Source organism: Arvicola amphibius, chromosome 6 (assembly GCF_903992535.2).
Source record: "Arvicola amphibius chromosome 6, mArvAmp1.2, whole genome shotgun sequence".
Taxonomy (NCBI): Eukaryota; Metazoa; Chordata; class Mammalia; order Rodentia; family Cricetidae; genus Arvicola; species Arvicola amphibius.
Window position 1 is genome coordinate 119,790,760 of NC_052052.2, and position 17,359 is coordinate 119,808,118.

The 17,359-nt window shown below is 37.0% G+C and overlaps 1 protein-coding gene across 4 annotated transcripts in view; it reads right to left on the reverse strand.

The window, feature by feature from the left end:
* Positions 1-17,359, reverse strand: part of Cdk13 (cyclin dependent kinase 13) — a 101,342-nt gene that overhangs the window by 63,218 nt on the left and 20,765 nt on the right. For all 4 annotated transcript variants that reach the window (XM_038335064.2, XM_038335066.2, XM_038335065.2 and 1 more), the window contains exon 2: positions 25-684. In XM_038335064.2, the coding sequence (XP_038190992.1) occupies positions 25-684 (660 nt within the window). The remainder of the gene's footprint in view (positions 1-24; positions 685-17,359) is intronic.

Sequence of the window (17,359 nt, forward strand, 5' to 3'; positions counted from 1 at the left end):
CAAATTTCAAATGTTTGCACTTACCTATCAGTATCTTTATCTTCAGGCAGCATGGGAGGCAAAGGTAATGGGGGTAATGTAGAGGTCACTAAAGCCACATGTTGCTCCTTCTCCTTAGCGCCTACACTTGGCGTGAGTGGCTTAGTTTTCTCTTTATTAGTAGATACTGGTTCTTCCTTTGTAGCAGCAGCTTTACTTTCCTTCCCAACAACTGTTTTCTTGGAGGCTTTATCTACAATCAAGTTATTGTCTACCTTTGTTACTTGAAGGGGTGGCTTTGTCTTTACTTTGTCACTTTTGGCAGTCCCAGCACTTGAGGGAGAAGGTGCATGTTCAGTTTTCAGTTTCTTCACATCCTTCACGTGGTTTGTCTGTGAGGCACTGGCACCAGTTTCTGTGCTCCCCTTAGTAGGGGTAGATGCATTTGAGGCTTTCGCAGCTTTGGCAGCTGCCTCAGCAGCCTTAGCTGCTTCTGCAGCCTTTGCTGCCTCTGCAGCTCTTGCTGCCTCTGCAGCTCGTGCCTTTTTATTCTTGTTGAGTTCAGCTGCCAGGCTACTCTTGAGAGTTAGTGTACTAGGAGAAATGCTTGAGTGGCGACTCCTGGATCTCGACAACCTGTGCCTGCTACGAGACCTTGAGTGCCTAGATGAATATGGGCTTCTGCTTCGAGATTTGGCAGACCGTCTGGTGAAAAATAATTAATATTTAGTCAGTAACCAAATTAAATTTTATAGTGCTAATTTGAATCTCTGAAGTGAAACAAATTTACTTAATTTCAAAATAATAATACAGCATCTCTGAAAGGTTTTGTTGTTATTTCAAAGTAAAATACCAGATGGCAATTTTCTTTAAAATATTCATCTTTTTCTCTGAATGCTCAAGGATAAGGCTGAATTTAAAACAAAACAATAAAAAACTTCATAAGAATAATAACAATTAGGGCAGCAACAGGCCATCACTGCTAAGTCAGAGAGGAGGAATAGGCAGTAAGGATCAAACAAAGACAGCAGCAGGTAAGTCTTCTACCCTCCTCCCTCAGTCAGTTTCTGGTACAAATAAATTGTGTCTCTTTACCACTATTTTTGATACTTCAGAATTCCCTGTTACTCCTCTTCTAAGTTTCCCTCCAAAATTCTACAAAACAAATGTAGATATAAGACCTAGTTTGTTTCAGCATTGAGCTATCATTGCATACAAGCCCCATGCCTTACATAAAAATATATGCAATTATTTCTGAATAGTAAAAACACAAGCTTTTAAAATATTCTAATTCATTAAGCAGCTGTACATACCAATTATCGAAATAAAGATAAACTTACAATTATTCACTAAAATAAGTGAAAACACTTAAATCAAAGAAAAATTGTAAAATAATATGCATAATTTTATATAGAAAGCAAGTGCTATATTAGGAAACTTGGCTACATTTTGATTTGTTTCTTCTCCCTTCAGATGGCTGAGCTCCAAACAAAACATATGTAAGTCATATGTGTATCCCCTGATCAGATAGTTACCAATGAACAGCAAGAGAAAGAAAGCAAAGAGATGGCATCTCATCACAGGTAATAGCAGAGACTTTTGTAAAGCAATTTTTCTATAATGTATTTCCTAGGACCATGACTTGGGTTACCTATGACACAAAAATTGTATGTAATACATTCTCAGACTCTGCTAAGTTGCTAGCAAATTCTAATGATACATTCACTATTTACAGCTAGCAGTCTGATAACCTAAAATTTAATATAAAAAACAAAACTCAAGGGCTGGAGATATGGTTCAGCGGTTAAGAGCATTGCCTGCTCTTCCAAAGGTCCTGAGTTCAATTCCCAGCAACCACATGGTGGCTCACAACCATCTGTAATGAGATCTGGTGCCCTCTTCTGGCCTGCAGGCACACACACAGACAGAATGTTGGATACATAATAAAATAAATATTTAAAAAAAAAAAAACAAAACTCAAGTGTTGATGATTTTAACTAACAGTTTTACCAACATTGCCAAAAACCTTACCATTTTACTAATGTTTCAGGTATAGCTGTGAGGGTGAGAAAGAAACGCATCTTTAAACCTATAACAAGTTACACTATAACAATCTTACTAAAATTCTTTCTTATGAATAAAATTTCTTAATTTTTTTTCTTGGACAAGACAACTTAGTGTTAAACCATTTATCACCAAATCTAAATACCAAGAGTTCTAGTCCCAAGGACCCATAAGGTAGGAGAGAACCAATTTCTGCACTATATCTTGACCTCAATGTAAACATGCACGTAAGCACGCACGCATGCACACACGCACACACGTGCACACAAACACAACTAAGTAAACAATTAAAATGGGTTTTTATGATAGTTCTATCTGTTGAATTTACAGTGAACACATTAACTATTCACTGCTTGTTTGTTTTTCTGCTTCGTGGTTTTTTTTTGAGACTTGGTTTCTCTGTGTAGCCTTGGCTGTCCTGGCACTCATCTGTAGACCAGGCTGGCTTCAAATCACAAAGATCCACCTGTCTCTCTGCCTCCCGAGTGCTGGGATTAAAGACATTTGCTAACACTGCCTGGCTCATTGCTGGTTTTAAGTAAACTAAAGATCTCTTTAGGAGCTAAAAAGATGGCACAGGGTGATGAAAATTAAGAGCAGGTAGTGTTCTCAAAGGTTCAGCACCACGGTCAGGCACCTGGTTCCAGGAGATCCAAAGCCCCCTTCTGATCTTAATGGGCACTGCACTCATTTGCACATATTCCCCCCACACACACACACAATATTTACAAACAAAAATTTTAAGAAATCTTTTTTAAAAACTAAGATTATCTTATGCTTTAAAGAACATTTCCAAATTTACTTAGATTTATACAATTTAAGTAAAACCAGAATTGCAACTCAAACAGGCTAGAACTCACTATTAATTAACTAGACTAGTTAAGTGTCCCTTAAAGCAGTGGTTCTCAATGTGGCTCTCTTCCTAATGCTGCAACCCTTTAATGCAGTTCTCATGTTGTGATGACCTCCAACCATAAAAATATTTTTGTTGCTACTTCATAACTGTAATTTTGCTACTGTTATGAATTGTAATATAAGTATTTTTGGAGCAGAAGTTTGGCAAAGGGGCTGAGACCCACAGGTTAAGAATCACTACCTTAAAGGGAGAGAGCATGGTGTCTTGGTCATTCCAACTATATCAGAGATGGCAAGAATCCAGTTCTGAGAAATGTACTTGGTGAACTCTCACAAATTCAGGCAGCTTTGTCTCCTTTGCCATCATAGCTACTGTGACATACCCTTTTCCTCACGGCTCCACAGCACTGTATTCTTGTCATTTCAGGGTTTGCTGTTAGTGCTGACTTAGCATTATTTGTGAACTCCCTTAATCTGCATCACCTTTGTGATCTCTTTTTCAAGTCTCCTAAGTCATCTAAATTAGATTTCATTTTTTCTAAAACTTTCACTAGTCTAGAGGTATGCCAAGTCTTACAACCAAAATAATTTTTAGCTAACTAAATTATTTTCGCTGAATGATTATCCAATCCACTATTGAGCAACATCTGCCAATGCAACTTCCTGGGGTGAAAGAAAACACAGAAGATCATGTAATCATATCCAATACAATAGCCATTACCCTCAAAACTTCTTAGCCTACTTTTTTTTTGCCTTATTTATCTTACATTCTCATGGAATTCTCACAGTAACATTTACTTTAAAAGCTTGTTTAAAATTTTCAAGAGGTATGAAAATGATTATCAAACTGAAAATTACCATGCTAAGTATTTTTTTCAAAATGTGTCTTTTTCACATCCATATTTATTGCTGCACTAGTCACAATAGTTAGGAAATAGAATCAACTTAAGATGATATCAACATATGAATGGGTTAAAAACATCATGGTACGTATACACAATGGAACTTTATTGAGCCATAAACTAATGTGGGATTTCCTTCTGTATGCTGTGATTACCATTAATGAATAAAGAAACTGCTTTGACCGATAGCAGGGCAGAACTTAGCTAGGCGGGGAAAATTAAGCTGAATGCTGGGAGAAAGAAGGGTGGAGTCAGAAAGAAGCCATGGAACCATCGCTGGACACAGTGCTGAAACTGGGTTGGTAGGCCATGAACTCGTGGTGGTGCACAGATTACTAGAAATGGGCTAAATTAAGACGTTAAGAGTTAGCCAGTAAGAAGTTAGAGTTAACGGGTCAAGCAATGTTTTAGTTAATACAGTTTCTGTGTGATTATTTTAGCCAATGGGATGGGAACCAACAAGTGGCCCTCTTCCAACAATAAACAAAAATGAAATCATGCTGGGCGGTAGTGGCGCACGCCTTTAATCCCAGCACTCGGGAGGCAGAGGCAGGTGGATCTCTGTGAGTTCGAGGCCAGCCTGGTCTACAAGAGCTAGTTCCAGGATAGGCACCAAAGCTACAGAGAGACCCTGTCTTGAAAAACCAAAAAAAAAAAAAAAAAAAAAAAGAAATCATGGCATTTGCAGGAAAATAAAAGTGGAGATTATTATGCTAATCAGATTAGCAAAATTCACTAAAAAAAACTGCATTTTTTGTCTTAAATTATTCATATTTTTAAAAGGTCTCTTTCAAGCATTTCTTAGTTAAAACTTTAAATGGCTGGCCAGGAGACACACCTTTAATCCCAGCTCTTGAGAGGCAGAAGCAGGCAAAAATCTTTGCGTGTCTGAGGTCAGACTGGTCTACATAGTGAGTTCTAGATTAGGCTGTGCTATATAATGAGATACTGTCTCAAAAAAATATTCAAAGAACAACAAATGATGTTCCTATGTACTTTATTATGCCCTGTTGTATGCACTCTACTAATTATTTACAACAGAATGATGGGAGTTTCTTAAATGTACCTCATTTAAAATCTACCTTATCTAATCTATTAGACTACTGAATATATCAGATCCAGCACCGTCTAAAATTAAGATTTAGGAAATACATACATCATTCTCTTAATATTTTATCCTCTTAACATTCTGTTTTTAATTTTACTATTCTCTATTTGTTTAACCATGCTAAAATTTCATTTCCTGGTAAACACATGCTATCTCAGCAACCACCTTATTTTACTTACTACTCTACATTGCCTTATATCCATACCCTCTGAAAATTTCCTACTGTAGCTGTTAACAAACTACACCAAACACGGTGACTTAAAGCAACACAATTACGTCATAGTTCTAGAGACAGAAATCCAGTGAGCTTGAAAACTTAAACTACCTATATCCGCTCAAATCTCTTGAGATAGTATCTTCTTTTACCTTTTCCAGTTTCACTTAACTCAAGGCATCCATCATTCAGGCTTCTGCTTCCATCACTTCCTCCCTGTATGTATTAGCATTTGGCATTTCTGACTCAATCCCACAGTCACCTTTCTATAAACCTCCTTGCCATCAAACAGGAACTACCTAAGTAGTACTTTTTAATCGTATTTTGCCACAACATACTTTATATACACATTCCAGAGTATAAAATGGATATCTTAGAGGGACTTACATAGTCTACCACACTCCTCTTTTTTCCTCAAAATCACTTTTCTCTTTCATTCCACCACCTTCTCTCCTAATCTACCCTGTTCAATTGATATATTCTCTCTGTAAACAGCATAACCAAACCAATCTTCCTTGCTGTTCAATGATTTTTTTGCATGTCCCATATCCTTCACTTTCCTTTTCTTCTACAAACTTTCATAACATTTTTAAAGCTCACCAACCCAGTTCCAAAATTTATCAGGCATATCTTCTCCCACACAAACTATATTACCTTCCACCTACATTCTACCTCATTGCTATCTAAAATTAACCCCTTTGTGATGAACCATGCTCTGGAACTTTATTTTACAGGGTGTTGACCCCAAATGGCACAACCTGTAAGCTTGTCAATATGCTGTTTATCATCTCCTTTCCTGTACCTATGGTCTTAAACACACAAAAATACTTAATAAATAAATAAACAAACAAATAAATAACAGACAGATGAATCAAAAGATCAAGTGCTGGTATCTTGCTATTTTATCTTTCCTGCAAGTCAATCTCCTATGCCCATAAACCCATATACTCACTGATATTAATTAGAAAATAAACATGCTTTATAAAACTAGAACAAAAACAATGTCTATGATGACAATATTAAGTATACTCTTTTTTTTTTTTTTTTTTTTTTTGGTTTTTCGAGACAGGGTTTCTCTGTAGCTTTTTTAGAGCCTGTCCTGGAACTAGCTCTTGTAGACCAGGCTGGCCTCGAACTCACAGAGATCCGCCTGCCTCTGCCTCCCGAGTGCTGGGATTAAAGGCGTGCGCCACCACCGCCCGGCTTTTTTTAAGTATATTCTTAAAAATACTCCCTACCATTTCAGTTTCCCTACTGTTTTCCTGACTATATATGCTGGCAGCTTCTGTCTTTTAAAGCTCTTCCATAGCATATTTATTCTCACACTGAATATAATTTATACCTGCAAATTGTGGTGGTCTGAGTGTCTCAATACGAATGAATCCCATAGGCTCATTATCTGAATAGTTAGTCACCAGGGAGTGGCACTATTTAAAAAGATTAGAAGTATTAGGAGGTGTGGCCTTGTTGGAGGAAATGTGTTGCTAGGAGTGTGCTTTGAGGTTTCAAAAGCCTATGACAGTCAGTCAGTCAGTCCCCGCCCCCCCCCCCACCGCCTATGGATCAGAATGTAGAATTCTAAGCTATTGCTTACATGTCCCATGCTCCCCACCATGACAGTGGATAACCTCTGAACTGTAAGCAAGCACACAGTTAAATGCTTTTTATAAGAATTGTCTTGGTCACAGTGTCACTTAACAATAGAACAGTGACTAAGACACATAATAGCTTAGACTACAGTTTTTTTAAAATGTGAATTGCAGTTTCTGAAGATTCAATAACCAGAAGTTAATTCAAACTTAAATGTGACAGAGCCGGGCAGTGGTGGCGCACGCCTTTAATCCCAGCACTCGGGAGGCAGAGGCAGGCGAATCTCTGTGAGTTCGAGGCCAGCCTGGTCTACAAGAGCTAGTTCCAGGACAGGCTCTAAAAAAGCTGCAGAGAAACCCTGTCTCGAAAAACCAAAAAAAGAAAAAAAGAAAAAAAAAAAACTTAAATGTGACAGATAAGAGGAGTTTCTGGCAGTGTTACTGTGCAGCTTCACTGCAACCTTGGTTCTGAGCATACAACATGCACTCTTCACTGGACATGTGTTCACACTATGCCATGCCAATGAATGTTGCCTGAAAAACCTCAAAGCTCAGATGTGAGACTACTGTAGGGTATAAAAAACAATGTTTTACTATACAGTTTTATGATTTTATAAAACAATAGTATTTTCTTAGCTTCCTGTTGTCTCTTCTCAGCACATAAATAACAAGTTAGTAAATATCTTTGAAATGTATTGTGCTAAAATATTTTAAAAACTGCTGTTTGAACTGCTGAGTTTCTTTAAAACAAAAACAAAAATCATCAGATCAATTCTGGCATGGGATCAGGACATAATTCACATCAATTTCTAAAATAGCCCAAAACTGCTCTAACACTTTATAACATGTATTTATGCAAAGAGGCACTCTAGGCATTGACCATCATAAAGCAAGAATATTAATCAACTCTGAAAAACACTTAAGAGCTCTCTACATGACAGTAGTATTAAGTCAACATTTAATTCCTTATGTAAAAGTGAAAAATACATGCATTTCTTTGGTATTCAGATTTGGTTCTGTCTTTAATACAATTGTATTCATACCAAATAATTATTATAAAATAAACTCGCAATTTATTATCAGTAAGCATCATATACCTCTATACCAGAGATGGTTATGAAGCCCTGGCTTAGCTACCTCCTCACTACTTCCAATTACCATACATAGCCCTCAGTACAATACAATTAAAACCTATAAAGAGTATTAAGTCTGAAATATTCCTTATACTCAAAGATGTCAGATAAAAGAGCAGAAACCTGAAGTTACTCTATAAGCCACACAGACCCCCGCCCCCGCTGTGACATCCAACTGGTCTCCAAGTCCTGTCAACTCTCTTATTTTTTCCACTTTAAAATCTCCAGACTCTTTAACCTAAACAGCTACACTACTCTTCTCTACTTTAGAATGTGCATCATCACTTACTTAGAGAAGTCTCTTTACCAGGCTCCTACATCAAACCTCCACCCTTTCTGATTGATTACTCTCCAAGCAGCCACCTGAATAATCTTCCAATACCCCTCTACCCAAAGTTCTTAGCCACAGCATGTCCAAAGCCTTTGTCCAACCATTCAAAAATAAACCAAATGCCAGGCCCAGAATGTTTCTCTCACATTCCTCTAATCATCTCCTGCATCTGCCTAACAAGGGATACAACGTTTTAGTACAATGCTTACCACCTATCTAAAATTTGCCTTTACTGAAACTGGGGATATAGATCAATTGATACTTAACTAGCATGCATGAAGCCCTGAGTACTATCACCTATACAACATAAACCAGTCTTGGTGGGGGCACAACTATAATCCCTACACTCAGAAGTTGAAGGTAGGAAGATCAGGTCAAAGTTTAAGGCTACACAGCAAGCTTCAGACCAGTCTAGGATACATGAATCATACACATACACACATACACTCATATACACCACAAAAACCTCCTTTTAATATAACAGAACTAGAAATAATCAGGTTCAGGGAGCTTATGCCTCAAAGAAAAGGAAAAAGAGTGACAAGAGAGCACCACAAAATGCCCTCATCTTGCCTCCATGTGTGCAAATATGTACACCCACAGAGGCATATATGTAACATACACAAATAAAAATAAGAATTTAAAAATCATTTTTTTAAAAAAATTACTAAAAGAGATACCCAATATGGCAAACAATACTCAGTTACAGTTGGCCAGAGTCTCCAAGGAATAACCTGGGGAAAGCTGAAAAATAGCTATTAGAAAAGTAACACATGAGGCTAGAAAGATAGGTCAGAGGTTTAGAGCATTGGCTGTCTTCCAGAAATCCTGAGTTCAATTCCCAGCAACCACATGGAAGCTCAGAGTCATCAATAATGTATTCTGGTGCCCTCTTCTGGTGAACAGGCATACGTGCATGAAAAACACTGTATGCATAATAAATAAATCTTTTTTAAAAAAAAAAAAAGTAACACACTTGGGTAGCTGGTGGGAAAAGGCAATATCCAAGGCAATGGCAGCACAGCTCTGGCAATCTACAGAATAAAAGCAAGACATTTCAGGAAGGTTTCTGCTTCTGTGGTGGCTTGGCAGCTGACACCCTGTGCAAACCACATTCTCAGAAAACTCAGAGCAAGTGGTACAGGACTAGTATTTCAGTATCATGAAACAAGACAAACAAAATATTCCAAGCCTAGAAAAGAAACCCTCACCATATCTGCATGGCATTTATTAATGCTAAAACTAACTCAAAGCAGCATGTAGGAAGATCAAAGAAGGGGCAATGCCAGCATTTGCACAAGGAGCTCAAAAAGAATTTTTCACTAGAGTATACTCTAATTACTGTAATGAATTATAACAGGTATGGCCAGATCTGAGATTCTGCCTATGAAGCACGGTCCACCGACCAGAACAGCATTGGTAATCCAATCGCTCGATGATTCAGATGGAAGAACAGAGTCACCTATCAACAGAGGACTTCCCGACCCCAGATAAATGTGGAGAGCTAAGAAGTTCAGAGTGAGTATGTAAAGAGTGGATAAGTCATGAGGAATTTGTACTGTTAATATAGGCATGGCCACATCAAGGACCCAATGCCTGGAACCCAAAGGAATAGCAAGACCGTCCACCCAGGATGAGACTCAGAGGAATAACAAAGCCTTCTTCTGGTAGGTATGTATAAAACCCAGCAGCTACAGATTCTTGTTGTGAAATATTATATTAACTGTGAAAAGGTGTATTACATTTGTTTCTGCTGTTTTTGTTAACAATGTAAAGACATGTTACATTTGTTTGGTTAAATAAAATTAAACTGGGGTCAGGAGGCTGAATCAGCAATTAGCTGACAGGAAATGGTAGGGAGGAACTAAGTGTAGCAGGGTTTTTTATTGGGGCCTGAGCAGAAAGAGAGTCCCTTTTTCCAGGAGAGTAAAAAGGGAGGAGAGGACACCAGGGGCCAGTCACCCAGCTATACTGCTTCTGCAGGAGTACATTCTGCTCCTTCAGCCAATAGCCTTTAAGATACCAGCCCACTTGGGCGTGGTCTCTTATACTATACTATAAAAAGCAGCAGTAACCATGCACCAGCTCTCTTGCTTCCTGCTCCCACTTCCAGCTGCTACACTCTATTTCTGTTTGCTCAGAGGACTGTTGTCTAGGACAGTGATCTATAAGTTTTCCACTTAAATAAATAACCCGTTTATTATCCATAATTCTGAACGGGTGTGTAGGATTGTTTTGTGACTTATGCCTTCATACTGCCAGCCACGGAGTAAAGAGAGGTATATTGAATAGAGAAAGGTAAAGCCAAGAGGTAAATGGTGCTGGGTGGTGGTGGCGCACACCTTTAATCCCAGTACTCAGGAAGCAGAGACAGGTGGATCTCTGTGAGTTGAGACCATCCTGGTCTAGAGAACTACACAGAGAAACTCTGTCTCAAAAAACCAAAAACAATCAAACACCATAGAGTACAATACAAACTATACTACACCTGGGGAAATTATCATTCATAATCAAAGGAAAAAGAAAAACTTTCCATAATAAAAACAAACTGAAGGAATTTATGTAAGCCAAGTCAGTTGTACAATGGATATGTTTGTCTAAGGAAAAGGTGAAATATATTTAAGAGAACAAAATTTGTAACCCTGTATCTAGTGAACCATAACTAGAATGTAGGAATAAATAGTCTTCAATAATAACTTAATATTAATGGTCTCAATCTCCCACTAAAAGGAAAAAAGGCTAGATTAGAAAACAAGATCCATTGTTTACTGTCTCTAAGAAAAACACCTCACCATCAGTGATGGTCTTAGGACAGAGCATGGGAAAAAGTATTCCAAGCAAATCGGACTAAGAAATAAGCAAGCAAAGCTAACGGAGTATCTGAAAAAATGGATTTCAAACCAAAAGTAGTTAGAAGACCTAGAAAAGGACACTATTCTCATTAATGGCAATTTTCAGCAAAAGGTTAACACAATCCTAAACATTTATGCACCAAGCATAGGGGTACCCAATATCATAAAAAAAAAAACCACTATAAGATCAAAAATCACAGACTGACCCCAACACAGTGACAATGGGTGACTTAAATACCCCACTCTCAGCAATAGAAAGGCTATCCAGACAAAATTTCTACAGTTAAAAGACATTATAAATCAAACAGAACTAGTAAACATTTATAGAACATTCCAATCAAACACTAGATATACTTTTTTTTAATAGCTCACAGAATTTTCTCCAAAATAGACCACATATTAGGACACAAAACAAGCCCCAACAAATTCTTAAAAATTGAAATAGCATGCTACATTCCATCAGATCACCAAGTAATATAGCTGGGTAACAATAGAAAAGACAGCACACAAACTCACAAAAGCTAACTAAACACACCACTGAAAATGAATACTAAAAGCTATGGGACACAATGAAGACAGTCCTAAAAAGAGATCTTACATCACAAAACTGGAGAGATCTCATATTAACAACCTAATGTTGCACATGAAGGCCTTGGAAAAACAAAAACACCAAAAAATAAGAGTAGCTGGTAAGAGAGAATAGTCAAGACTAAAATCAGAAAACAGAAGTGAAAAAAAAATACAAAGGCTGAATGAAGAGTTGATTCTTTGAAAATATTAACCTTTGAACAAATTAACTCCTCCCAAAAAGAGGACATAAATTAATAAAATCTAGGATGAAAAGAGAAGCATTTCAAGATACTGAGGAAATTCAGAGAATCATAAGGCCATAATGCAAAAACTTACATTCCACTAAACTGAGAAAGCGAAACAAAAATCAATGAAGTAAGCAATAGATCCTGCACAACCAATAAGAAAGAAGCAGTAAATAAGTCTTACAACTAAATACACAAACAAATAAAACACACCTCTGTGGTTGTTTGAATGTTATTGACCTCCATAATCTCAAAGGAAGTGGTATTATTAGGAAGTATGGCTTTGTTGGAGTAGGTGTGATCTTGTTGGAAGACGTGTCTCACTGTTGAAGTGGGCTTTGAGGTCTTATATGCTCAAACTTCCCTCAGTGTGACAGTCAATTGATTTCCTGTTGCTTTCAATAATGTAGCATTTCAGCTCCAGCACCACAGTCAGCCTGATGCTGTCATGCTCTCTATCATGATGTTTTGATGATAGTGGACTGAACCTCTGAAACTGTAAGGCAGCCACCCCAATTAAGTGTTTGTTTATAAGAATTGCTGTGGTCATAGTGTCTCTTTACAGCAATAAAAACGCAAAGATAACCTCAGAACCAGATGGATACAACACAGAATTCTATCAGAGCTTAAATGAACTAACACCAATACTCTCAATTTATTCGACAAAATGAAAAATGAAGGAATACTTCTAAATCCTTTTTATGAAGCCATCATTACCCTGACACAAAAACCAGACAAAAACTCAACCAAAAAATTAAAATAAAATAAAATGATAGAGACCAATCTCTCTGATGAACACTAATATAAAAATTCTTATTAAAATATTTGCAAACTGAATTCAAGAGAACACAAAAAGATAAGGTATCATAGTCAAGTTTCATCCCAGAGATACAAAAATGGGTCAAGAGTATAAGGGTACATAGGGACACAGAAAACATATAATGACAATATACAACAATCCCAACAGGCACACACTGAACAAAAAAACGCAAAGCATTTCCACCAGAATCAGAAATAAGACAAGGCTATCCAAGCTCTTCATTCTTGTTTAATACACTGTTCAAAGACTTAGCTAGAGTGTAAGAAAAGTGAAGGAGATAAAGTGGACAAAATTGGAAAGAAGTCACAGTGCTTTTATTTGCAGATGACATAATTCTATACATAAAAGACTCTAAAAACTTCAAAAATATCAGTAGCCTCTCTATATATAAATAAAAAGCATACCAAGTAAGAAAACAATCCTAGTCACAATGGGAAAAAAAATCCACTAGCCGGGCATAGTGGTATATGCCTTTAATTAAAGGAGGCAGAGGCAGGTGCGTCTCTTTGAGGCCTGCCTGGTCTAGCCTACATAGTGAGTTCCAGGACTGCCAGAGCTACATAACAGAACCAGTTTCAAAAAAAGACTATCTTATATTAAAAAAAAAATGCCATCCTCTCAAAAGTAGCTTACAGATACAATACAGTAATATGGTTCCCATCAAACTCCAATGCTACCCTTCTGAGAAATTGAAAAATAATCTTAAATTTTCATATGGGGGGGCTGGAGAGATGGCTCAGAAGTTAAGAGCACTGGCTGTTCTTCCAGAGATCCTGAGTTCAAATCCCAGTAACCACATGGTAGCTCACAGCCATCTATAATGGGATCTGATGCCCTCTTCTGGCCTGCAGGCATACATGCAGATAGAGCATATATATATTTTATATATATATATATATATATATATATATATATAATTAAATAAATAAATAGCCAAACATTTTTAAAAGAAATTTCATATAGAAGCGCACATACACACATGCAGGAAAAAACAAACAAAAAACAGGACAGCCAAAACAATTCTGAATATTCTCCCTGCAACAAACAAAACCTACTGGAGTTATACTACAAAGCTATAGCAACAAAAAATATAGTACTCCCCCCCCCAAATTGACCAAATGGTATAAAAGTGAGGATGTGGATTTAATTCCACACATCTACAACAACCTAATTTTTGACAAGAGGCCAAAAATGCACACTGAAGAAAAGACATCCTTTTAAAAAAAGAAAAATGCAACACTGTTGGTATCTACATGAGGAAAAAATGAAAACAGATCCTTATCTCTCACCCTGCCCAAAAGAGAGAGGGAGGGGGGGACACAAAGATTTTAACAAAAAACCTGAGACCCTGAAACCGTTATCAAGGGAAAGGTAAGGAAAACACTTTAAAATAAAGTAACAGGCAAAACTTTCTCAATAGGACTCAGGCTACTTACACAGAAATTAAAGTCAACAACTGGCAAGTGGGACCCAGTAAAATTACAGAAAACAGCTAATCGGGTAAAACAAAACCTATGCAATGGGGGGGGGGGGATTGTCATATGAGAAAATTAATATCCATAACAACAAACATCAAAAAATGGGCTAAGAAACAGAATTCAAGAGAAATGTAGATTGGCTATATAATCTAAAAGATGCTCAATAGTCTTAGACATCAGACAAATGCAAATTAAATTATTTTGAGATTTTATCAATAGATGAATGATAAATATGTGGTATAAAATCAAAACATAATTCTGTTCAGTCACAAAAAATGAAATTTGTAGCTAGATGCCAGAAATTTCTGTTGTTTTTAACTAAGTCTCTATAATTCTCTTTTATCAATGAAGACTCAGAAGTTAAATGCTGGGGTGAAAACCTGCTAGCTCAAGAGAGAAAAAAAAATTACCCAATTGCTTCCTCCTCTGCTGCTGTCCCAGAAATGAAAGCTTTCTCCTACCTCCTCAAACAAAACTACTCAAACTCAATCCCCTCCCTTCTACTTCCTGTGTGTCTCTCTATTGATCCTCCTGACTCTTACTCTCTAAGGTTTTTTCCAGTCAACTGGTTGCTTGCTCCATCTCTTCATCTACGGTCAACTTTATTTAATCCTATTTACAATATTCAAGCAGAAAGCTCTTGGATTAAAGACTAGGGCTGAGCCACACCACACCTAGAAACAGGTTTTCACAGTAAATAACATATTCTCTGTGTTCAGTGTGATCAAACATTCTGCAACAAGATCAAACACTGACAGAGACTCCCTGATGAAACAGATATTATGGCAGCTGCCAGAAATAAGGACCACAAAGACCCAAAGACCAAAGAGGAAACAGAAACCAAGGAATAAAACACATACTCAACAGATGAACTCAGAAATCAGCACCTAGACCTATAACCATCCCAAACCCAAATGCCTAGATGTATCTAACTTTGTGAAAATGATGGAGAGGTCCTTAAAGAAGAAATGAATAAATCCCTTCAAGAAAGCCAAGAAAAAAAAAAAAAAAACACTTGAAGAAAACAAGACCTTTCAAATCTTGAAAATGCAAAGAGCAGCAATAAAGAAAACACAAATAGGGCTGGAGAGATGGTTAAGAGCACTGCCTGTTCTTCCAAAGGTCCTGAGTTCAATTCCCAGCAACCACATCGTGGCTCACAACCATCTGTAATGAGATCTGGTGCCCTCTTCTGGCCTGCAGGCATACACACAGACAGAATATTGTATACATAATAAATAAATATTTTTAAAAGAAAACACAAATAGGGAATTCTAGAAATGGAAAACTTAGGGATGTGAACAGGAAATAAAAGACAAGTTTTACCAACAGAATACAAGAGATAGAAGAAACAATCTCAGGTACTGACAATAATATAGTAGAAATGGATACACCAGTCAAAAAAAAAAGTTATATCTAAAAAACCTCTGACATAAAACATCCAGGAAATTTGAGACACTACGAAAAGACCAAACCTCAGAATAACAGGACTAAAGGAAGAAGGATTCCAGCTCAAAGGCCTAGAAATATTTTCAACAAAATAATAGAAGAAATATTTCCTGATTTAAAGAAGGAGTTATCCATAAAGGCAGAAGAAGCACATAGAACACCCATACATTGGACAGGAAAAAAATGCCTCCTTGCTACATAATGATCAAAACACAAAACATATGGAACAAAGAATATTAAAAGGTGCAAGGAAAAAAGACAAGTAATATATAAAGGCAGACCTATCAGAATCACACTCACGTCTCAATAAAGACCCAGAAGACCCTGGGCTGATGTCTTGGAGATTCTAAGAGATTCTAGCCCAGGCTACTATGCCCAGAAAAAAAACTGTCAATCACCACAGATGGAGAAAAAAAAATTTAATGACAAAGTCAAACTTAAACAATATCTATCCACAAACCCAGTCCCACAGAAGATACTAGAAGGAAAACTCCAACCCCAGAAAGTTAGCTACAACTACACAGAGTCAATAGACAATCTCATAGCAGCAAAACCCAAAGAAGGGAAATAGCCAGACAGATATACACACACACACACACACACACACACACACACACACACACACACACACACACCACTACCACCACCAAAATAACAGGAATTAGCAATCATTGGTCACTAATATCCCCGTTCGCCAATAAAAAGACATAGGCTAACGGAATGCATATGAAAACAGGATCTATCGTTCTGCTGTACACAAGAAACACACCACAATATCAAAGATAAGACAGTTACTTCAGAGTAAAGGGCTGGAAAAAGATTTACCTAGAAGCAAGCTGGTGTAGTTATCCTATTATCTAACAAACACACTTTCAGCCAAAACAATCAAAAGTGATTGGAGGGCATTTCATATTCAACGGAAAAATCCACCAAGATGATGTCTCAATTCTGAACACCTATGCCCCTTATATTTGTTAAAGAAACATTACTAACATTTAATCACACATTAAAATCCCACACATTAATAGTGTAAGACACCTCACTCTCACCAACGGACAGCTTATCCAGACAGAAATTAAACAGAGAAACAATAAAACAGACGTTATGACTCAAATGGACTTCAGATATCTACAGAACAGTTCACTCAAGCACAAAAGAATATACCTCTTCTTAGCACCATATGGTACAGTCTCCAAAATTGACCATATACTCAGTCACAAAGCAAATCAACAGATTAAAAAAAAATATTGAACTAAGGGGATTCTCCATGGATTAAAGCCGGACTTCAACAACAGAAACAGCAGAGTCTAAACTCATGGAAACTGAACAACCCTCTACTAAGTCACCAATGGGTATAGGAAGAAATAAAGAGTTAAAGGCTTCCTAGAATTCAATGAAAATGAATGCACAACATACCCAAAGTTACTGGACACAATGACAGTGCTGCTAAGAAAAAATTGAAAGTACTAAATGCCTTCATGAAAAATTTGGAGAGATCTCATACTAGCAACTTAGCAACACTAAAACTCTAGAACAAAAAGAAGACACACCAAGAGGAGTAGGCAATAGGAAATAATCAAACTGAGGGCTGAAATCAATAAAAAGAAACAAAGAAAATACAAAGAGCTGGTTCTTCAAGAAAATCAAGAAGATAGACAAACCCTTACCCAAACTAACTAAAGCAGAGAGAGAATGTCCAAATTAAAAGTATCAAAACAAAGTGAGAGATATAACAGACACAGGATATCCAAAGGAACATTAGGTCATATT